The sequence below is a fragment of the Nomia melanderi genome, chromosome 3, assembly GCF_051020985.1.
Source record: "Nomia melanderi isolate GNS246 chromosome 3, iyNomMela1, whole genome shotgun sequence".
Taxonomy (NCBI): domain Eukaryota; kingdom Metazoa; phylum Arthropoda; class Insecta; order Hymenoptera; family Halictidae; genus Nomia; species Nomia melanderi.
The window spans coordinates 13686394-13710804 of NC_135001.1; the positions used below are offsets into that span (position 1 = coordinate 13686394).

Sequence of the window (24411 nt, forward strand, 5' to 3'; positions counted from 1 at the left end):
CCATATTATCCGAGGAATAAATCGGAAACTCGGGACGAACTGTAAAATCATCCCAGTGACAACCAGATTGACTAACAATGGCGGGATGTTCGAAAGTAAATGTCAAGAACAGCTATTCGAGATCGACGCTAATATCGAGCTAATTGCAGGGAAATTAACACATCCGGCCAGCATTTTTTGCGGCAACATCACCTGAAGGCTGACATTCTAGTATCTGCATACATTTCATATATTTTTTCCATGAAAATATTGCAAGATTCAAATTACGACTTTTTGTCATCAAGTCAGTCGTAATTGTGAAACATTGAATTTTCGTCATCTTGGTTTTCCACTTGTTGAAATTGTTGCCTCATTTTTCTCTACTTTTTATTATATGCAGCTAATTGATTCGATCAGTGAGTTTCTTATCTAATGAATCGAATATGATACTGCTCATCTTATATATCACATACAAATACGTCTGCAAAGAGTCAAAACATTGGATGCCATGGAGGTCACCGGTGACTCCAAACCAAATCGAATCATTATAATTTACTCGATGAAACAATGATTAATTAAAAACATTTCTATATTATAAATAATGCTACTTAATACGGTGACATTCAGCTAGACGAACGTGTAATAATAATAATGCAGTCCAAGCAAATGATTTAATACTACATTCGTTCCATGTTGCGTATTTTGCTCTATGAAATCCTGCGGCATTCAACGTGCTAAAATGAGTGAAATACTTTGTTCCTTGAAACGTGTTGGAGATCGGAGAACGCCAATGAACGACGCGTACGGTTTCGCCGCCGTGAACTTCGCCGTCGAATGATAATGAAGGTCTTCGGGGTTCGGTTGCGCGAGAAAGCCGTCGAGACAGTGGCCGCGCGGCGATTTTCATAAACTGGTTGCCCGTTCGCTTTCTCCCGAACGTGACTGCAACCCTTTCCATACGTATGTATATGTATAACATGTACAGCATATAAACACGATGCTTGCGGTTTACAACCGGCCGGCCTTGACTTTCACGCGAACCTTGGGACAGGGAGATGCGACCGGATCCGAACAGGATCGACACACTTTAACCGTTCATCAGAAACTTCCCATTTTTCTATTCATTTTTCTTTTCTTGTATCGGTGGTCGGTAAATGGTAGTTGCCGGTTGTAGGATGAACGGTATATTTAGAATCCTGGTATGGTGGGAATGAAGTCGGCCATTACTTCAACCGAATTTCATTTGATTAGAATTGTTCCAACGAAACTTTGTCCGAATCAGAGATCGAACAATAGTTTCGAATTTTCACGTAACTAAATGTTTCCGGTAAAATTTTATTCGAATGAAGGATCGAACAATAGTTTCGACTGAACTTATTCGAGAATAACGAATAATTTTTTGTTGAAATGAATTTTCATATAAACACATTTTCGAATGAAGTGAAGGTATTCAAGAATAATGAATGATTTTTTACTGAAATAAATTTGTATGTATTTGAACTATAATTGATTTGGAATCACAGATGATCGTAATAGATTGCACGTCTTGCGCGCCAAAATGAGAATGAAAATGATCATCAGCGGCTCTAAAGCCATATGTAAAGAGCAATCAATTCTTCCAAGGTACTGCGTAACTCGTTTAATTAAACCCAGTAATCATAATCGATAATATATAAAACGGTAAGATGTGATAATGAACGCAACGACAAAACGAGTTTCTGTGTAAGTACACGTTTACCAAGTGTCGCGGAAGTAATTATGTAACACTTTTTATTAGTGTGGGTGAAGTATATTAGCAATTAGATCGCAGCCGTGAGAGATCATCATTTATCAAGATCATAATATCGTAACAAATGAACGTATTAGGTTCCTTCGAACGACATGTCACTTTTGTACGTCTGAATTTTACAATATAATTACACGGGCTCGATAAGATTAACAGTGCAACTACCAGACTGCTTGGCACGAATCGGTCCAGACGTCTTGCTTTAAAAATTACAGGAATCATGAAGATGTATTCATCGAGAATTAAATCTTAATAAATGTTATCTTCGTAACAAAATAAAGAACTAGTCACTTTCACCGTCTGGTACTTTCAACGTTAAAAGCTTAACATCGTACAGGAAGTGAACATTTTAAGACGAAAGGAAATTCACTTTTAAAGCTCCTTGGAATGTATCTTCGAAAGGATGTTACGATATAATTAAATTCAATAATCTCTCAGCAAATGGATAATAAAACAAATACGGAACGAGAGAACCAATTAATAAGATACTATTAAGATATTAAAACGAACAAGCGGAAGAAAATTCAATTACCACTGTCATTTTTGACATATTTCATATATCAAATTACGACATAAGTTTTTGGTGTAAATGAGCTGCTAATTACGCAAATGACGAAAATAAATGACCAAAAAAAAGAAAAAAGAAGAAGAAGAAGAAGAAGAAGGACGGGAAATGGAAAACGTTTCGGGAGAAGAATTAGACGTTTTAAGATTCATAAATGTAACGTAGTTTTCTAATCTTCCTGTATTATGATGATCACGTGTCCCAACAGAAAAAATCGATTTCTAATTAGACGTCGTCGAATACTCCAGCCTGAAGTTCTTTTAGTTGATTGTCATAAACATATAAGAAATTGCCTCTTGCTGTGCTGAGTCCGTACAGAGCGCCATTCTCCAGCTTCCCGAACGGATTCTTCGAGATGTCGAGAACATTCAAGCTGCCCAAATTCTTGCACGAACCTTTCGGTATCACCGTGATTAGATTATCAGTCAGCCAAAGTCGTTTCAATTGCGGTAGACCTTCGTAACTATCCCCATCGATAGTCGTCAAAGTATTATTATTTAAATGAAGATCCCTGAGCGTCGGAAGATCGAAAGTCCCCTTTGGAATGCTCGAAATTTTGTTCCCCGTGAGCGATAAAGTGAATCGTGGAACATTGACGAAACTGCCAGCTTCCAAACTGCTTATTTCGTTAAAGTCAACGTGTAAGAAGTCCAAAGTTTCCGGCAGACAAGCGAAAGTGTCCTTGGTGATCTCTTCAAATTTGTTCCAAGCCAAGTTCAGATCTTTCAGGCTCTCCAATTCAGTGAATGTACCTTTCTGCAGTTTGGTCAAAGAGTTGCGGTGAAGATACAGAGTAGTTAATTGTTTCAGATTGTTAAACGCCTGGCGTTCGATCTCCATCAAGCTGTTCCTCGTAACTATCAGCACCTGGAGGGACTCTAAACCTTGAAAGACATTGTTCTGAAGCTTTTTGATGTTGTTATTGGCTAGATTCAGGTAGACTAATCGAGGAAGATTCGAAAAAGCGTTGTCGGAGATCGAAGCTATGTGATTACTAGAAACGACCAGCTCCGTCAGAGTTTGAGGCAAACTAGCTACGAAAGATAAATTGTCCAATTGATTACCGAGAACGTATAAACCAGTCAGATTCGTTTTCTGCAGAGCACCTTCTTCGATGTTCTCTATAAGATTATTCTTAAGGTTCAACATTCTCAAATGTCTATTCTCGATCACCTGGCTGTAAATGCCTCTGATCCTGTTCTCTGCGAGATTCACGTAAATCAAGTCCGCTGGCAGGTCGTTCAGCATCTCCCTGGTAATCTCAGTTATGTCATTATTGGACAAGTCCAGAGAAGCGATTGGCAAATACGACATATCGTACCAACCCTCCTGGAAGCCTCTAATTCCTAGACCCCGCAGACTCACTTTTTTTTCCTTCTCGTCTATCGGCAATTCTAGACACGAACTTCCTTTAGCGATTTTCACACCATCGTCTAAAGGCTCTATAGAAATCACTGTCTTGTCAGACATGCACAGTTTCAACATTTGGCCTGGTTTTATGACTTTATTGGACTGCGGGCATTCGATCTTCAAAGATTCCTCCTTGGTCATGTCCATCCCTTTCTCTTTTTCCTGGTGTGTTTGTTCGATGTCGGCTTCAGCTTTCATTTTTTCCAGCTGTTTTAGTTCTTCCTCGGTTTTTAGGAATGAGTTAGCGAACGCGCCAGTGCTTATACTCCAGAAGACGTTGTTCTTTGTTAGGATTGTCGCGGACTTAGTCAAGCCAAACATATGTCCCCTACGAAGATGCATCACAGGATTGTTAGAGATATTCAGTATTTGAAGCTTGTCTAACCGCACAAAGAGGTTTTCTAAAGTGGTGAGCTTGTTGTCGGCTAGATTCAGTTGCTCCAAGTTCGTCAGATTCGAGAACATGAATTGCGGTAGAGATTCTATAGAGTTGTTGGCTAGGTTCAAGGATCGTATGGTAGAGACGTTGTCCAGGGCGTTCTTTTCGAGACTTCGGAGTCCCATGCTTGACAAATCGAGTTCTGTGGAGGCGTCGCTGCTGTATTGGACATTCTTGAGGATTCCGTTTTCGATGTCCAAGACGTAGTTTTTCAAAGATGGATTCAATGGCGCGGCTGCCACTAGAGGCAGCAACAGCAGCGGCAACAACATCGCTGGAGAACCTTTTGAAAGAAACATAATCAACTATTTTGATGGTTTCGCGTATATAGATATTTGAAATTTGTATTCTCTTAGCAATAAGAACTGTTTGGAAGATTAAAAGATACCTATATAATTTTTTCGTACAGAGACCATAAATGTATGTTAAAAAGACACCGAAATACATGTTTATATTTCATGAAAGATGATATAATTATCACGCATAAAGTCTTTGTAATATTGTAACATAAAAAAGAAATGTGAGGAAAGTTATTCAAATTTCATGATGTAATCTTCTAATTGGTCCTTGTCGGGGGAAAAAATACGATTACGGTGTCCCGTGGGTAACTTATTAGCAGAGTGAATTTACATATACAAGATGTTGGTTGATAACCCCTGGCTGGTAAAGTTACGCGCGTTTACGTGGCACCGGTCATTAATGTGGTAAGATCTAGGTTAGTGGACGGATTTTTAAATAATAGTGTATTTAAGAAACAGGAAAAAGTGAATAACCGTTGTACGATATGCACGGAGCGGCTTATGTGACGATCGTATAAAGCCAGTTCAGTAATTATTTGCCGTCTGAGCTATTTGCGGCTGCTAAATACGCTTAATGCAATGAACGGAGGTAGTAAAACTCGGCGGCGTGTAACCAAAGCAGTTGTCATTTGCTAGGAAGCTCTGCCGCGACTGAAAATAGAGGAAACTGGCTACGCGAAATTAATATTTTATGATCCGTGAGATGGCTTTCGTTATCGATCAATTACAGAGGGCAAGTCGCGTAAAAGGGGCCACAATAAGTAATTATCTTGACTAGCAATGATGCAGCAGAAAATATTCCTGATATATAAGGGACATTTATAAGATAAAAAGAATAAGAATATTTTATATATACATATAGAGATAGATAGATAGTTGCAAAGAATAAATAACGCAGAAGATGATCTTTTTTTCTAGATGTACTTATTTATACATTTCTTTAGATTTTGATCAAGGCCATTTATGTTTCTTATATATACTTCTATTTATTCATAGTTATTCATTGCAAGATGTAATTTACAGTTAATAATTATAATATTATTTTACAATTTTCAACAATACCTTCGATGGTTTCAAAATTTATATTTACTTTGCGGTTTTGTTATAACTTTTTGCTAAAGCCCTTAACTCGTTTAATCGTTAATTCGCCTTGTAAATAAAAAATTTAATATTCATAAGGTTTTTATAACGTTACAAACATTCAATCTTAACTTTAAAACCTCGCTTCTAAATGTTTGTGTGAATGGTATTCTAATACTGATTACTTGACACTTGACTTCCGATAGCAAGCGAATGAGTGTATAAACCAATGTTTCCGTCACTACTTCGATAACGTATATATTCACTTCTTTATTTAAGAGAGATTCTTCAAACGTACATGTTCGGGACGCAGTTTCTAGAAAATTACAGATGAAGAAGGAAACGCGCAACGCACAAACTTTTAGAAGAATCATCTGTTAAATCTTACGAAACACAACAAAAGTTAATATTTATTGGACGTTTTAATTTTTTCTAGAAATCACTATGAAAATTCACATTCACAATTTTAACATACCATTTTTTACCAAAAGCCAATATATATTCCACAACAAAATAATCAAATTCCTCTTAACACTGTTTTTACCAAAGGTATCAAAGGTATTACTCATGCCTTAAAATTATTATTTAAAACAATTTCGCAACACCATTCAAGATCACAAACACAATTCAACAATCACAAATGTTACTAAATTCATTTGAATTCGAATTAAATATTATTCTTCTGTTATCAACTATTATACTTTAGAGTAAATATAAACACAGAATATGCCCACAATTTTCCTCATTGTTTAATAAATCATTAACACATTGACTGCCATGGTGGTCACCAATAATCGAAGTGTCCAAATTGCTAGAAAGCAATTACAATAAAAAAATTCATGTCAAATAGAAATATTTAGTTACATAAGTAACTAAATAACGATATAACTTAAGAACTATGGTACCAATTAATCATTAACAATTGATTCTAACAACATTTACCCTGATTTACCCTGAACTCACATTCACTTCAGACGTTAACGATTGATAATAGAAACAAAAATATTTCATTTGTATTTAAGACAAGTAGATAACACATTTAAATTTATCAAATTCAGTTTGAAATTTTGATTAGGAGTCTGACACGATATTATAGGGCAAGGGGTTAATTACGGAGGAATAAGTAATATTACAGAAAACGCTCGAAAATCTTGTGACAGTCAATGTGTTAACAGTAAAGTAAGTAATTGTATCACACTTATCTTATTTAGAGTAATTCCAAGATCAATGAAAACGATGAAAAACGTTCACTCACGTTCGAAGGGGTGATCACCGAAAACCGTGGAGCTTCTGTCGCAGCGGCGTAGTCTCGGGCGTCGTCTATTCCTGGCGATGTAGCCTTGCGACAGGATTCCTCCGGACGGTAGGCTATCGGACGAAAACAGGTCTTGCAGGCCTTTATACCCCGCGGTATTTCGAATGTGTCTGAGATGTCCTTAGATTCGTACATGCGCGTACACCATCGTGTCGCGCGCGGCCGCTCGCCGATTCGGCGAGCCCCGAGGGGTAGGAGGCGGACAAAAAAGGGGAGACGTGTGCGCGGTTCGTGGAACTTTACGTTGAACTCCCCCCGCGGTGCTATTAGAAGCGAAATCCCGTCACGTATTGACTGTCAAGGAGCAGGAAGCGCTGGCCGGCGAGGTTTCCCATCGAGCCCGGCTCGAATCGAGCCCGATGTGCCGCTTATTAATTCGTCCCCTTCGAGGAATAATCGCTCTTCCGCGATGTCCGCCGAAACAATGACCGCGCGCTCCGTTGCCACTCGAGACGATGACCGGTTCATTCGTGATACCGGAGATCGTCGGATGCTCGCTTTATCTGTCGAACGTTTCTTATCGGTGGCATGCGAATGGCTGCACGTGGAACGATCGGTTTGCCTTCTTTGGCCAGCTAGACTGTTATCGATCAAGCGTGGACGTGTGTCTTCTTTTTGTCACTTCTATTGAGATTATTTTTCACACTTTGCTCGAGTTGGTATTTATTTTTTTCTTTGACTTTATTATTGTTATTGTTTATCATTTTTCTTCTTCTTCTTATTATTATTATTATTATTACTATTATTATTGTCGTCGTTGTTGTTGATGCTGCTGCTGTTGATGCTGCTGTTTATTAAGTTATTAAGCTATATTATGATTTATTTGGGCCAATATTGCCGTAGTATCATATTACAAATAATATTATTATACTGTAATGATTAGAGAATCTAAAACACACACACATTTTTGTGATAAATGTGAACTACCACTTTATACGTTGCCATGGTTCTCATGTGGTTCGTACAATTTTAAATTCTACAGAGAAATACGCGCAAGAGGGCGCTATAGGCAGGCAGCTAACTTGTTCGACGGTGTTTGTTTGCTTGGTACGTGGTGAGGTTCGATAAACGGATCTTCGAACTTCGAAATTGTTTGCTGTGAATACGTGATTGTCGAACGTGTCACGGAGACGGTGAACAAGACGAGCTGCTTCGACGGTCACAAGCAGACACATGATTGTCGATTCGAGACAGGTGTCGTTACTCTTCTGACAATCACTATTACGCACTGATATTTCATAATTATTGTTGTTTTTTGCGGTAGAAGCAACTATGAGTCAACACCCAATGTAGCATTTTATGTTAAATTCAATATTCGTTCTCAGGAAACTACGAAAACACTTATTATCTCAATAGTATTCTATATCCGTCAATTTTCTCTACCATTTTATGTAACTTGCGCCATTCTTAACTATGAAAGGACGCATTTAATTTGAATTCTAAGAAATACCATTTTGTTAATAACATATGTGATTTAATATAATATAATATAATATAATATTTGAATGATATAATATAAGGATTCGTGCGATGTTATAAGTATTTGAACATAATGCCTGGGACCTTGTCCTTGCAACCCCATTGATTTTATTATATCGTACAAGAACAAATGCAATTATTTTATCGTTATAGGTAAAAACAGTAAAAACAATGTTACAGGATTGGTAGCTGTTAATTCGACTATATGGGTGTCGGTGAATCAATTGACGAGCATAACTTACAATTTACGTCGATTATGTAGTTTCGCGCGCAAAAGGATCCATTTATCATAATTTTGAGGTTCAAGAACTCCTTTGATTTCAAAGGCGTTCATAAATCTATTCCACGTCCCGCGGGGTTTCGTCCTTGCCACGGCAGCGTGATTTACTGTAAAATGGAGGGGTTTAATATCACGCGTGATGTATTGAGCAGCGCATTCGCGATAGCAGTCGCTACAGTGAAAGGTGTTGTAAATTGTTCACTCTGCGGTTCTTTTAATTCAATTTACGTCACTAACTGTACACGGATTCTTTTCGATTTTACGAAATAATTATGCATGGCTCTATATTGCGATCATTGGAATGGTTGCTACTGGTTATCCGTTGATTACAGATGATACGTATTGGTTTAAAAGGAAATTTTTTCAGGAAATCACCATTTCATGAAATAAACGATTTACGAGTAATTCAGTTTTGTAACATTCGATTAGCACTATAAGTACAAAGTGATTGTTTTTAATTTACTCGTGCAACAACTATCAACGCTTGACCAACAAAGATAAAAATCTTACGTTTTCAAACGTTAAAAGAAAAATTGCCTTACAACTACAAATTGATAAATGACTACGAGTCACAAACTATCAAAGAGTTAATTTATGAAGGCAGAAGTGTTACTTAATACCCTGACGAAGAAATTAATTACAAATCTTACCGTCGTTGATAAAGAGTTCTCCTTCACATAAGATCGTTTTATGGAAACATTAACATTCGAATCGCTTCATCAGAAAAAATAATCAATTTCATGTTAATTGGATATCGTTACGATGCTTGATCCACATTTAAGATAAACCCAGACCATTCCGCGGAAAATTATTCGCAAACGGCGGAACTTCGGTGTTCCCGGCAACATTGAATCGCCTAAATGATATGCAACAATGCAACATATTTCCAGTGTTTAGCCGCGATGGAGATCATCGTTCCTGCGTCATCCATCCTCATTACTGTTATCATTCTTCCGTCTACAGTCGTTTATTAGTTACCCCGGTAATCGCCGGTGAACTCGTTAACGGTTCATTTTCGACCCTCGCCTTTTTCCACGTGTCATCATCAATTACTTCTTACGCCGGCTACCAGTCTTTCCCTCTTACAATTCAACCGCGTATTCCAATGTTTTCCCGGTATTACAAACCGATCGCTTATCTTACCTGCAGCTCTTTCGATACAAGATTATTCACCGTTTGATGCCCAACTAATTAGAAGAATCGGGATGACGCTTAACATTAATATGACATTCGAGAATGTGATCTACGACGGAAAGTATGTACTTGATTACTCGATTGTGCAAAATGCTTTAACGTTCGCGGCGAATTAAAACGAATTTAGGATGCACAGGGTGCTGTTCGATTACATAATTCTGTTACGATGCGTTGTGTGCGTACTTCCATTATTAAAATCTTGTAGAGCATGGCCTTCACCTATGGGTATATTAGCGACCAAAATGTCTACGTTTATATAAATTTTAGTGTTACAGTATTTTTTAGTGATTTCTTTACCTTTGGAGCAGAAATCAACGTAAAAATATTGAAAAATGGGAATTCATAGGAATTTTGTCGGAAATTGATGTGAAAATGTTAAAAAAAAAAATGGAAATTTAAAGGAATTTTGCTAAATTTTCACGAGAACAAAACCAAATTGCGTGAGAAAAAAGTGTTAAATTGGTTATCCAGGTACTCTGGTTGTCAACATAAGGGTTGAGAGAAAATTAAGATAATAATTAGAGTCTCAAATACTTTGCGCAGCATAAAAAATAACGGACATATCACATTGCAGCAGAGTTAATGGGGCACTCTGTATATGTAAGGATATACATATATTTAAGTGCGTCACCTTCGTATCGTTATTTGCAATCCATTTTTTTTTCTGTCCATCGACTCGTTAATTCTTTACGCGTGAATTATTATAAAATTTCTCCGATGAGCTCATGGTATACGCTAATGATCATCGAGAACAGAATTCTTCATCGTATCTCGCGCTAATTAAAATAAATTAAATAACGAGTGAATAAAATTTGTCAATTACTGCAACGAGGATTTTTTTAACACGTTTATAAGAAATGCTATCGGATAATGGTAATTGGGATAGAGATCTTAATTAAATGCGACATAAATTCGATGTTTTTCTTTATCCGGTAAAAATATTCATTCAGGTAAGAAACCTTCGTGCAGTTCCATTATTTGTTGAGCAGCGATTAAAAGACGTAAATTTGCGTAAATATCCGCTGTTTATTTATTGCGTACAATAATACCGTGTAAATGTCGTTATTAATAAGTAACGATCAAATTTTTTAACACAATTGTGCCTAATACACGGCAAATTAGCAAATTAGGCTTTAGAAAACCCATTCGTGACGAATTTAATTCCAATAATAATTAATTACATCGATTATACCAATTTGTGTTACATTTAGAATCAACTATAAGTGAAATTAATAGAAAATAATTCTTTCAATTTTCTTTCGAGACGCTCATCCCAGGGTACAGTAAGTATCCTTAATTATTTGCTTCCAGCTTCCTATATCTCGTCTGAACTCGGCCATACAAGCTGAACTCGATATCTTACCCGTAGACATTAAAAATTAATGAACGCCAATAATAAAGTTTCATTGGAAATTCCGCTTTCGAATAATAGGAAGTCGGTTTTAAGGATTTACGCAACTATTAAACGCTGACCCAGATGTCAACTCCCACATGATATAACGCTCATTAGTCTAGGAAATCATTGATTACCGTGGGTAATTAGAGCGTGTAACATGAAACAGGTGTAATTGCGTGTGAGGAACAGCGGTTTATTAAAAAATATCTTTGATATCTAAAAGAAACTTTTAAAATGCCTATAGCCTCTTTAAATTACTGGTTTCGAACTACGATAGTTCCTTTACTAAAAAGTTGCCGGTGGGAACGATAATAGTTAAAGCTGCAAGCCTGACATGGGAAAGAACTACTTTAACACCAGATTTACAGGACGTGTCAGTTTAACGCATATTGAATTTTATGAACATTCTTGGGTGAACGTTTACATCGATTTTGATTGATGTTATTGCACGAATATTTATTCTATAATAATTTATATGATCATAATAATTGTTTGTTTTTAAACCTCTAATCCCCAAGATCTAAATGAACGAACATTCATTTTTTCTAGGAATAATAGAATAAAATGTCCAATAAATGTCCGTAAACCTAGTATTAACCAAAATAGTAAATACATAAAATGCGCGTCTTACATCTTTAGCCGCGACCACCAAGGTAAAAGTCCACTACGTTCGACAAGTGTATACGTCATATTAAAACGGAAAATAGTACTAACTTTTTTAACAAACAATTATTTATTTTTTACAGATGAACATATAATTCTTCGTCGTTTCGCTTTAGTTTACCGTTCGAATATATTATAGGTGCATTTGATTGTTTAATTTTCATTGTTTGATTTTATTGCGCGCACAATGAGAGATTTATTAAAGTAAAATTGACAGTTCATAGGTTAAAACGGCGTAACATTTCCTATGCAACCTTAATATTAGGTTTACCGGACAGTTTTGCTCGATCTCAAGTTTCCGAAGATGAGTCATTCTACAGAAATGGAATCCACAAATTACCAGTATACTGAGAAGTGGTAATTTTAATAAATCTATTGCAAATTTATTGTTTTCTTTTAATTAAAAAGCGGACAGAACTTTCCGGTAGACGTAGTCATAATACTTGTATTTCCATAAATCCACTGTAAATAGGTATAATAGTAAATAATAGGTACATAGTAAAATGTTAGTGAAATAGTAAATATTAATGATTATTCAGTAAAATATTAGTAAAATACTAAATATTCAGTAATTTTTTAGTGAAATACTAGTAAAGTATTGAATATTTAATAATTAGTCAGTAAAATACTAGTAAAACACTAGTCTAGTAATTATTTAGTAAAATACTAAATAGGTAAATAAAGAAACAGTATTCTGTATTATGGAAACTCAGCCTACCTGTTCGGCGAACCGACAACGGGCCAATCCCCGAGAGCTCGTTACCAACTCGGATCGACACCACGGGCAAACGTCGGCGTTTGCCGCGCATTTCCTGATGCAACCAGCCTGAATGATACGCCGCCGCTGGTGCACCTCCTCCTTCTCTTCCTCGTCCCGGTTGTCCCGCGATCAATTATACGTTCGGTTAAGCATGACCGATCGATCGGAGCTGGCCGCGGCGCGGCATTGCGTTGTTGGCTGCTCGGACACCGCTCTCGATCCGCGCGATCGTGTTAAAACGCCAGTCAACAGACCTACGTGGAACGCTTCTTTCCAAGAACTCGTCCGCGTGCAGGTCAGTAGCTAAACTCTAGGCTTGTAAACTTCGTTTGTTGACTGTCCACGTGAACATTTTCTTGGACAGAATGTTTTGTGAGCAAAATTCTTGGGAATTAGGGATGGTTTTTCTAGGACGTCATCCTCTTCCAGGTACCAGTGGAAAACAGTATCAAATATCGGATGTATCGAACATTCTTTTTGTGTTATTAAATTTTTGCAAGAATCTGAAGATTATTTCTATTTATGTACACTTTATAAAATGATTTCATATTCTTTGCAATTATGTACACTTTCAATATGTCACAGTTACATTCCCAGTATTAGGGCATGCTAGCAGTTGTAGTTAAACTTATTTACCTTATTATCTAATTAATTATTTTCCGAGCAGTTCCATCTATGAGCTGTAAAATTTATATTTCCGAATAAATCAAATGGAAAATATCTTTGAAACTTAATGGAAGTATAGTAAAAACGAATGCTAAAGTTTCAACTAAGAGGCGTTCATAGTTTTTGCTAAGAGAAGTGCATATTCATGTTTTTCATCGAAAGAAATGAGATTCCCCTTTAACGGCTGTCTTTTTACTGATCCGCTCGGCGAAAACCGAGGAAATTACGTGTCAGAGATAAATTGATATTCTCACCAATGCCCATCTTCGTTGCCATCGCATGGCATCTACATTGTACTCTTTGTCTTTGCGTGTCCTTTACGGCGAGACGCTGGAAGTGTGTATCCTGTATTCGTGGCTTGATTGCTCGGTAAGTCTTCATTTTATAGTCCATGATTATTAGGTGCGATACAATTTGAACGTCGGGGAGTCGGCTGACGGGCGTACCACGATGATTTTAATGATTCGCGTGCTGCGGGGATCAAGGGTACGTAACGTGACCGTTACCGTTCGCGCGCTCGTTTTGCGCCCGGTAATTGGTTCGGCGGTCGGGTTTGCGAGATTTTAGCGAATTAAATTAACAAAGTGGCGGATGAAGATTGCTATATTTTATTGTTGTTAGTTGCATTCAATTTTTTTCGTTTCATTAAATTGATGGAGAGACAGATTGGTGTACTTCGTTGTCGTCAGTTTAGTTCGTTGGGTTTGTCATTGATTCGTCTGGTGCTTTTGCGAGGTAGGATTGTAACGTTGAATGATATCCGCAGTGAGTCACAAGAGTATTCGTACCTACACAAGTTATACTAAAAATACAATTAATGTATTAATAACTAATATTTGGTCGAGCCCCTTTTGCATTTTATAATACTTTTCAGAAGATCTAAATCATCAGGCTTGTGAGACCAATTTCTTTCCGGTTTACGTAAAATTATATTTTTCTTATATTGACATGTTGTTTTGCAATAAAGTTTATATACGGTAGTCTCACTGCCAAAGGTTACCAATTAAAAACAATTGCAACAGTAGAGCATGTATAAATAAATTTCCCATATTTTGATATTATTTTACGCTTACCCAACACGCATAACTGAATTTCCTCTTCGAAATAAACAAAATTGATTCGGAGCAACTGGCAATCATTCCACGATATTATTGGGGTGATAAGAGATAAACTAATTTCCTGCATTTTGATATTATTGTATACTCGTCGAACATGCATACCTGAATTTCCCTTTTGAAACGAACAAAATTGCTTCGGAGCAACTGGCAAACTATTTCACGATATTCTGGAAGTGATAACACTAAATTCACCGTAGATCGCACACGAACAGCGCCTTTATCCCTCGCGAATCGTCCGCAGTCCGTTCGCGACGCTCGACCGTGTCTAGTTCGGGACCTCTCGGCTTTGTCCAGCAACGGTCGCGTTCGAGATTCTTATCCTGTTGGGAATAAATTCTCGTGGCCGCGGGCGGTATTTCTACGACCAATTTGAGATGTTCGTGACCAGGCCTGGACGGAGGCTCTGTCGTGGGGTCGTCGCACTTTCGGGAACGGTTCCGCCTCAAGTGAGAACCACTGAATTCCACCGGATCGCGGTTATTACGTAGCACAAGAGGCGAAGGTTCAGGTCCCCGTCGCTCTCTCACGGTGTGAGCTATCCGGAGGAGGAAAAAAAGAAAGAAGCGGCAGCAACGCCCGGTGTAGCTTCAGACGCGTCGAGTTAATTAAGTTTGCGGCGTCTAGATGAGCGGCTGGTGCCGCGCTCGAGATCGGACGCCAACGAAGGGCCAGGTACACCGAAAGGATCGGTTATCTTTCAACGGTGATCGTTCCTTCCCCTTTATTCACCGTTTCCAGTGGGTGTAGTTTTAATTGCCTGGCGGTCGGTCGTTGCGTAACATCGTGTGGTTTATGGATGAGCTCGCGGAAGCCACGGGGTTACGTCAAGTAGGAAGTTTTGGGAAACACGATTGTGCCTCGTAGTTAATATTATTCTTACCGAAGCTGTCGGAGGACACGTTTTGAAATTGGAGGTTGGAATTGTTTTTCGAGTTTAACCAATGTTCCTTGAGTGAGATTTTCAGCTTTACTGTGACTAATTTAATGGTCACTCTAATTATTAGTTTTATAGTTAATATAGTAGGTTTATTATTTTATAATCGTTAATTTTGGAATTGATGTAGGATTTTTATTATTTTATCATGATTAATTTTGTAATTAATTTTATCATTGTTATAACAAAGGTCGATGTTAATTGAGAATAAATGATTCGACTTAGAAAATAATTTCAAATAAAACTGTTGAAATTCTCCGAATATGTCCATAAGATTTAAGAAATATCTGCAGATCTCAGAAATACGTTGAATTCCTTTTTCCTTCTTACAAAGTAACAAGTTTCTCACAGTGGATAATTAATGTATTTCTTCGTTGATTCGATATATCGTCGACTTATATCTCGCACATTTATACCGAAATGAAATCAGAGTAATCTTCATCGTTACTCAAACTGCGTATGAACGTTTCCTGAGTGAAGAGGATTCTGTGCTCTAATCGGTCTCTAAATTTAGCATACACCTAGGGATTACTGGAAGAATGAGGAAAAAAAGGGATGCTTCGGAGAAGAAGTCTCTAACTGGAGAAAAAGGAACGTGCACCGTGATTAGAAGTACTTGGATACTCTGGACCTGAACTTCGATGTCCTGCTTTAATGCCCTCATCTTCAATGTCCTCATCAAACAGGAAAATCTAGAGTGTTATTGCCTATATTTCCAACACTAGTTTTGTTGCCTATATTTCCAGCGTTCTAGCTGAAGGCGAAGATGGACTTGAGATGGATTACCAAGAATATCATTCTAGACGAGGACGTATGAGCGATCATGCGAGCACGGACCGTCCTACGGTGCACAGGCCTTTCCCTTTGATTCGAATAGCTACGGAGTTACGGAACCAATAACCGAGGGCTTGGATGCACAGCTGGTTGCTCGCATGCATAGGGTAATTCCAGGTGAATTGGTTCCACGAGTGAGATGTCTAGATCTCATTTAGATTGTCAAATGTCTATATTTTCAATCGTTTTTAGTTGTGTACTGAAGCTTGCACAGAGGGCTATTTAACTATTGCATTGGAAATTGATTTAGTAATACACAAACTGAATGATAAATCAAAGGATATCTCAGTAGATGCACTGTTCGAGTTGTTGCAGGAAAATTTGGTAAAGTTAATTTGTGGTGCTTGGCAGTTTTAGTGACAAACAAAGTTGGCCGCCTCTCCTCGACTAACCTTGCTGAGGTAACTAGACTGAGTAGAAAATAATAATTTCTTAAGATATTTAACAGTTACTTGAAAATTACGACAATTAACCCCTTGTGATATCATGTCAGACACGTAGTGAAAATTTTAAATTAAATTCGACAAATCATAGGACAAAGGGTTAAGAGATTTCTCCAGTTTGATTCTAGTAACTTTTTGTAATGAAATACATGCAATTAAAAATTTGTTCTCAGAACGATAAAGAAAAAATATAAGATGTTCTTCGAGCTTCTTACTTGTTAATTCATTAAAGTTTGATAAAAACTCGACATCATTATTTCAGCAGTTTGATATTTGCGTACTAATGATCGGCGCAGTAACAGAAAATTTAGCACCATCATGTTACAAAAAAAGCAGAAAAAAAATTATGTACGGATGCTAGAAGTTAAGTCACTAACGTTACGTCATTATCTAGAAAAAATTTTGATGCTCAAACCGTAAGAAATAAATCACTGTTTGCTGACACGTGTTCCCAGAAGTTTATTGGCTTATGTATATTCATTCTCCAAAATCCCCATCGTTTGCTTTTCAATGACTAATTATTGTTTATCGAGTATGTAAAATTTACTGCCCTTGAGACTGATATAAATTAATTTTTGCTACTTTCGATAATAAAGAGTAGATGTAGGGTGTTGTAAAAGTAATTAAAATTTTTTTAAATTTTAAGTAAAATAAAAATTTAATTATAATAATATTTGGAATATTCTTAAAAATATTGAAGTATTATGAATAGTCATTAAATAATATTTAAAATTTAATGAAAAGAAAAACTTAACCCCGCAGTCTTTTTCAATTGAAATATTCAAATTCACTAGAGCTCGCTGTTGTTTGCGAAGAGCAAATGAAGTTTATCTCGCTATCGACAATAACACGCTGCGTTAATCTATTGGCGATACATTTTTGATCCCGTTTTCAAGTGTTCCGAACGAGTTTTCTTTGCGGTTAATTAAAAGTTCCATGATACACGTGCATGTTGCTTCTCATTAAACGCCGACAGGCCCAAACTCCACCTGTTGCGCATATTAGATTAAAAAGTAGGTAATTAGTAGCCAATAAAATTATGCCGCGCGCAATTATGCAAACATCGTCGAGGAAAAATCTCGAATGATTACATCGATACAGACCTATCAAATGGTGGTTACAAATCAATGTTAATTTGCATAATGGTTAGCCATTATTTCTGAATATTAAGACTGAATTTGAATTCCATTAAAAAATGAGAAAGTCATTAAGATAGAAAACAGAATAATACTTTTTCAAAGTTAAAAATAAAATGTCTTCATAGGCCACCGTCACTACGGTTCCCCAACGACCACGCTGTCTTCAATTGTAGATGCTAAAGACCATGCTCGGCCCTATCACTGCTCGCATTACGAAAAGCCACCGGTAAAACCGAGAGTAATACTTTTCTGACCTACTGTCGCAAGCGGGGAGCTGCCGGAGCTGTAGGGTCTGGGTGGCTGAGCCCGTGCTCGAATTGAAGTTCGAGGTCGAGCACCTTCCCGATGTTCCAGGAAAGTGGCGCCTTTCTCGCGGGCGAAAGAGGTCGGTGGGGACGGAGCGTCGTCGTCGGCCGGTCGAATGTGGAGTAGAGAATCGCATTACGGGCCGGCTGAGTAACGGAACGGGCGCGGAGCAGAGTGTATCGCGTGTCGTCTCCTCGTCGACGAGCGCCGGTTCTCGCGCGCGTGGAATATCCGAGCGGCCGTTCGACGGACACGAGCAGTCGCGTGCTGACCAGCCGACCGTGCGTACGGGTCGGTCGCTGCCACACGCGCACAGGCACCTGTCGCATGCTTCGATCGTCGATCGATGACAGATACCGGCCAACGAATCCTCGATTCTTCTCGAAAATCCTTCGAGCTGTCCAACCTCGTGAATCCCATCGGAAAATTCGGACGTCAACGTCGATTCCCGATTCAGGACACTTTTCCCAGTGAGACGCACACTTGATCGACGTTTCGGCTGTCAGCGACATTGTGAATATCCTTGTGGAAGCCACTGATCGAACTGGAAGTAGGAATATTCCGTCGGAGTTGACAGTGATTGGGGAGGTTTTTCTCTGATTCGGAGATTTTTCGATTTGGTTGGAGGGAGCAAGGTGGATGCACCTGTCGCGTGACATTGGCACTCGGTTTCGGTTAATGAGTCGCGTCCGATTGTCTCGGATCTGACGATCCGAAGTCAGTTTGGTAGCTGTCTAGTGAGAAGAATCGGTTTTGAAGGGCACCATGCTGAACGACAACGTGTGGAAGCACAGGCGGGTGCCTGTGCCGAAGAGGTAAGCGCCGCGTTTGATTTCTATGGATTTGGATCATTGCGATGTGGGGCGCCGCGGGAAATTAGGTTATGTCAGTTGTGGGTTCTGATGAATTTTTTGGTGAAATGTCTGGTTGAGGTTTGAATGTTTGTGGTTATTACTTGGTTTGATGTCATGTCTTGGACATTCTTGAAAATCAGTTTTAAACAAGTGATTCTATACAGTTGAATTGTTATTTGTAGAAAGTTTTACGTGTCTAATGTTTAGGAGACAAATGTGCATACACTTTCCCTATGTAATATTTACTAACGTATATGAAAAAATATTTTAAACAAAAGTAGATTTGTATTATAATTGCATAAATTTATGCAAAAATTGCAGAACTAGTAATGGGAAAAAATTAGTGAAAATTGTTAATTATTCGTCCAATTTTAATATATAACCAGTGTCATCATTCGAACTCATGGTATAAGACGAAAGAAGGAGATTCTAAATGAAAAATAAATAAAAAATGTAGAGCATTATTTATTCATATAAAGTCTCATTTCCAAAAAGATTGATGTTGCAATCTAGCAAATAGATATTTGCTTTAAATAGGTACACCGAGTAATGATCAGACACATTATACAAGCCCTCTCCAACAGCATGTATAGCTACTTAGCCTAAATTCAAATTCCATTTCTTTTTTATATCAACGTGTTACATCTTGATACATTATTTAACATTAAATTTTTCATTTAATAACCAAATAATGATACTAAAATTCAATATCCCTTTCGTAAATCTAGTGTTCGGAGAACCAAACGAAAGACTGGATATTGAAATATTATTTAATACGTTAACTGCCATAACAGTTATTGATAACTGCTTCTGAATTGCTTGAAAGCAATTGAAGACGATCAGTGCTGAGTAAAAATGTTACTGTTGACTAAAAACAGTATTTTACTAATAACGCAAGTAAGTTGATAACAGTCTAATGCAAGGGACGTGACGTCAAATAATGAATAAGTAATAATAAATAATTCTTCCTATTCATCTTTCGCTGAAGATTTTCGTGGCGGCTAATGCATTAACCACTTAAAACAGCACGAGACTCGATCTCGTGGCTCGGATCGATTTATCAAGCGGCTTTCAACGTGTTAAAATGCTTAACCCCGGAATACCGGCGGGTTCATCGGATGAATGTGTCCGTCCGCTAACAGATAAGTGTCCCTTTGGTCATCGCGGCCTTCAGCTGCGTCAGATTTATTGACTTCAGATACAGATTTTTCGCATTCACCGGTGAATTATAAACACTATGGGTGATCATTCACTGAGATTTCCTTTGCGAAAATCCACCGAACTAACGGAAAACGAAGAACCACATGTTTCTAGTAACGGGGAGAAACGAATATACAATTGATCATTACCGGAGTACTGCTACAAACATCGCATGTTGCATGACTTTTGTATCATAGTTAAACATCATAGTTCTATGGTGCTCTGCACGCATATCAAATCATTTGTTAAGTTTCTTCGTGTTCTTGTCGAGCAATGGAAACACTGTACCAAGGGAGAACAAGGAAGAAGCCATTTTGACTAATGCAATTATTTACGTGCGCGGATCAATATACTGTCCACTGTAATCAACGTCGGCGATTAAGGACTTTATTAGACCAGGAAGACGGATCGAAGCATTCCTAAATGACGGGTAGATATATATATTTGTTCGGTGGGCAAGGCCACTGTAATGGATGAAAGGTCATTCAGCAAAGTCTGCGTAGTTCTGAAACTACGAGCAAATCGATCCATCACGTTGATTGGATGGAGGGAATAATGCTTGGTGCGTGAATTGTGGATCATCAACCGGTTTGTGTATTTAAAAGGAATTTTTTGACATTCGGAAATAGAATTGATGTCATTTAAACGATAGCTTTTTTGAATAGTTCTGGCGTTACTTAATATCACTAGTTTATCAGTAGACACCGAATATCATAAATTGGAAATTTTCAATTGTTAATCTCAAAATATTCAAAAATTTCGACAATTTAATTCTTAATTCTCGATCTTATTTTCAATCTCAGCTTTTGAAAGTTTCGAAATTGGAACATTAACACTTGAAGACTAACAAATGTTCGAAAGCTAACGTACCAAAATAACAATCCATCTAATTCTCATTTACGCGAAGTAATTAGAAAAAGAAATGGACGTTTGAGTAAAGACACGCAGTCCACTTACGATACTTGAATAGTCTAGGCTGCAGGTCGATAACCCAAGCGCGAAGAAGACGGTCGTTCTTATTGACCGTTCGCCGGAATCGAAAGTCACGGAGCAGTGTCAGTGTCACCGCAAGTGATAATAGATTGTAAAAGTAGCCGCGTTACACCTGGTCATTATTGCGGACTCTCACTGTTTTTGAGGAACGCCGCACGGCGTGCGCCGTGCGCACTTTCGATCGGGGACCGACAATTTCAGCGAAGCTGTGATCGTTTACCGACCAGGTACCATACCGGATACCATTTTCTAGGCCGACTGGATTTACCGAACATGCTCAGTGGCCTCGATGCAACTTGTAAAGATGCGAGACGTTCCCATTCGCGTTTCTCGCTCGGAACGTTCTAAAGGAAGAAACCCAGCTTCCTGGGTACGCTTCGGAAACCCGCTGAAGCGATCGCTAATAGTGTCTCGCGTGTTGCGTTTTATGTATACCTCCTGGTACATCCTCGTTCAGAAGTTAACACTAGATTTACGGACGTTTACCGTATAGTTTGTTCCATCGGTCTTAGATAAATTAATATCTGTTCATTTAGATCTTGGAAATTAGAGGTTTAAAAATAGATAATTAACACTGAAACTACCTAGCAATTAGAGTGACTTATTTCTAATACTTTATAAAAATTCAGACAATACGTTTCTTCAGATTCGAAAAGTCTCCTAGTTTTGTGTCTGTACAAGCATACAAATTTAATTTCAAATCATCCGCGAAAACGCCTTAACAATTGAAATACTTGCGAATTAGGAATTCTGAAATAGGTCAATTTGACCCGTCCAGTAGTTTTAGTGTTAAGGTACATATTTGCGTAGCCAATACAAGTCATTATAAGTCAAATTAACTCGTTCAGTAAAGCGTTAAAATAAACAACTAAAAGGAAATAGAAAAAGAATTATTTGTTTGTTTAAGAAAATAAATAATTAATTATTGAAAAGATTAATGTTATTTTGGGTAACGAGGATATATGATGTCTCTGCTTCCTGATTCGTGGACTTAATTGATTTGACAAATCTTTTACTTTATATAGGAAAAATGGAAACACAGATCTCAATTAACCGAGTCGCTATTGTTCGTGGTATGGATCGTTTAAAGTCTTGATTATCCGCCAATGGAATAATTCGGATTCTTGAATGATACTTTTTGAATGTTACAAACACACTGGAAAAAGAAATGGGCACACGCACGTGTCTGTTATAACCTAATATAACTGACTATTACTGATGAATATGCAGTTTCAGATTGAATTTCGAGTAAGGATAATTTATGCACGTACCATCCAATTGCTTTCATCTTTGAACGTACAATTGTTGAGTACGATGGAAATTCGAGAATCTATCTGAAGCTTAATAAGAGCCAGCAACAAAACGAAATACGATATTACGACGTTCAGTTTCCGTTGCGTTACGTTGCGTTGTGCGTTGCGTTACGTTGCATTGTGAATAATTGCCATTGCTTTCTTTTATTTACATTCCTTTGTTTTTCTTGCCTCTTTTTTGATACACCAAGTGCGATGAAGTTATGTGGCGTACGTAGCGTTACGTTATGTTATGAATAAATTACTGTTATCTTTTTTCTCCCCCCCCCCCCCCCCCCCCTTTACAGTGAACCAAGCGTGGTCAAATTATGTGCCATTGCGTTACGTTATGTTGCATTATGAACAATTACCGTTACCATTGTATCCTTTTTTCCGTTTTTCCATCTTTTCTTTTTTTCTTTTCTTTCTTGACGCACCAGGTGCATACAACTTTTTGCCTTTTTTCCCTTCTTTTCTTTTTCAATGTACCAAGTACAAGTGTCGTATTCCATCATATTACAAAGAATCACTTTTTTGCCATTTTTTCCCTTTCCTTCCTTTTTCTCGATGCATCAAGTGCAATTTGCACACAATAAATTGTGTTACATCACATCACATCACATCACATCACATCAGAAAAAGTTACCTTTTTCCCTTTTTTCCCTTTCCTTTTTCGATGCTTCACATGCGGTCAAGCTGTGCGCCGTGCTTACGTTAAAGCTGTTCGCGTGTTGGAACACGACAGCGCCCCTCTCGTACTTTCGTGGTGCGGTCGGGGTGGTGATCTCATTAAAAGCACGCGATGCAAGTGTCCCCCACCTCCGTTGAAAACCCGCGACGGTGCTTCCGCGGTCTTTGTACCCGGCTGTGAACTTTCGAGGAAATGGAAAAACGGGTAACGGAAAAGCGGACCGTTCGCGCGATGGAACATCGTAAATCGCCCGGGGAAACTGTTTTGCACACAATCGCCGGGGCCGCGCATTCTTCACAGATACGTTCGATGCTTTCGGCGATTTTTCTGTATTGTATTCAGGGAAGGATTGATTCCGATTGTTCCTTCGGGGAGATGTATCATCTTTGGGAAAATTGTTACGAACACGCTTTTAAGATCCTCTGGGATAAATATTTTCATTCAACAACAATTTTTCCATGATTTATTACAGGTTGCTTTATTTGTACGTGTATCGGGAAACAACAAAAAAAATTTATTTTTAAGAAATAAATCTGATAAATGAAATGAATAATAAAATATTCTTGACAAATGGACAATTCATGTAAATTCTGAATCGTTATGTTAATGAGTCAAATTTCGTTGTTTTTCATGCAAGAAATGTAGTGCTTACTGGTTACTAAGTTTTCAGGTTTTAATAATTATAATCCTGCAGCGTGAGTAATGTGTCTATTAAGTTGCTCGCTTCAAGCTTGACTGACCTGTCTCACGTACGATGTTATTAACTCAGAAAGACTTTTTCCGTTGCTAAGAACTTAATAACAAAGAAAAAAATGCAACTTTTTTACTGTTGCTTTTGATATTATACATTATCAATCTAAAGATAGAAGAAAAGTTAGTTTAATTAGGAAAAGTTCATTTACATGTATTGTCGTACCCACTTTAGCGAATATTTTAGGATTCTCTAAACTTTCTCTTGAACGAAACTTCGTGTTGGAACATGCGAGTCAGATCAGGAAGAAGCAAAGTTCCGTGGCACGTTGCGTCCAAGTACACCGGCTACTTTAAAGCCATTTCATTTCACTTAATGGCGGATTAGTATGCGCGCGTGTGTACAAAATTTCACTACTTAAAGTGCTCGGTGGCACTAACCAATGATAACAATCTCGTAGAATCTCGTAGAAGCCGTTAAGTTCTTCCAATGTCTAATAAAAATATTTCTTTATTTTTTTCTTATTTGTTATTTGTTGTTGAAACTCTCGTCTTGTATCATAGGGCATCTTGTATGTTATATTAATCGCGATCAGACTGCAAATT

At 37.8% G+C, this 24411-nt stretch overlaps 2 protein-coding genes across 6 annotated transcripts in view; one reads left to right on the top strand and one right to left on the bottom strand.

The window, feature by feature from the left end:
* pip (heparan sulfate 2-O-sulfotransferase pipe) overlaps positions 1 to 24411 on the top strand; it is a 90562-nt gene that overhangs the window by 1596 nt on the left and 64555 nt on the right. The window contains exon 1 of one of the 2 annotated variants that reach the window (XM_031990358.2): positions 18158 to 18900. The exons of the other annotated variant lie outside the window; for it this stretch is intronic. Within the exon in view, the coding sequence (XP_031846218.1) occupies positions 18851 to 18900 (50 nt within the window). The 5' untranslated portion in view covers positions 18158 to 18850. Of the gene's footprint in view, positions 1 to 18157; positions 18901 to 24411 lie in introns of those variants that run through there. 2 annotated transcript variants of the gene reach the window in all.
* LOC116432926 (uncharacterized) lies at positions 1604 to 12837 on the bottom strand. Of its 4 annotated transcripts, none has more exons than XM_031990438.2 (3): positions 12604 to 12768; positions 8595 to 8739; positions 1604 to 4462 (listed from the first exon to the last, which is right to left on the bottom strand). In XM_031990438.2, exons 2-3 carry the CDS (start codon positions 8641 to 8643, stop codon positions 2556 to 2558), a joined length of 1956 nt encoding a protein of 651 aa, XP_031846298.1. In that variant the 5' UTR covers positions 8644 to 8739; positions 12604 to 12768; the 3' UTR covers positions 1604 to 2555. The 4 variants fall into 4 exon arrangements, with proteins under 4 accessions (XP_031846298.1, XP_031846300.1, XP_031846297.1 ...); XM_031990440.2 differs by lacking the exon at positions 12604 to 12768 and adding an exon at positions 6814 to 8202 and having other exon boundaries at positions 8595 to 8728; XM_031990437.2 differs by lacking the exon at positions 8595 to 8739 and having other exon boundaries at positions 12604 to 12837.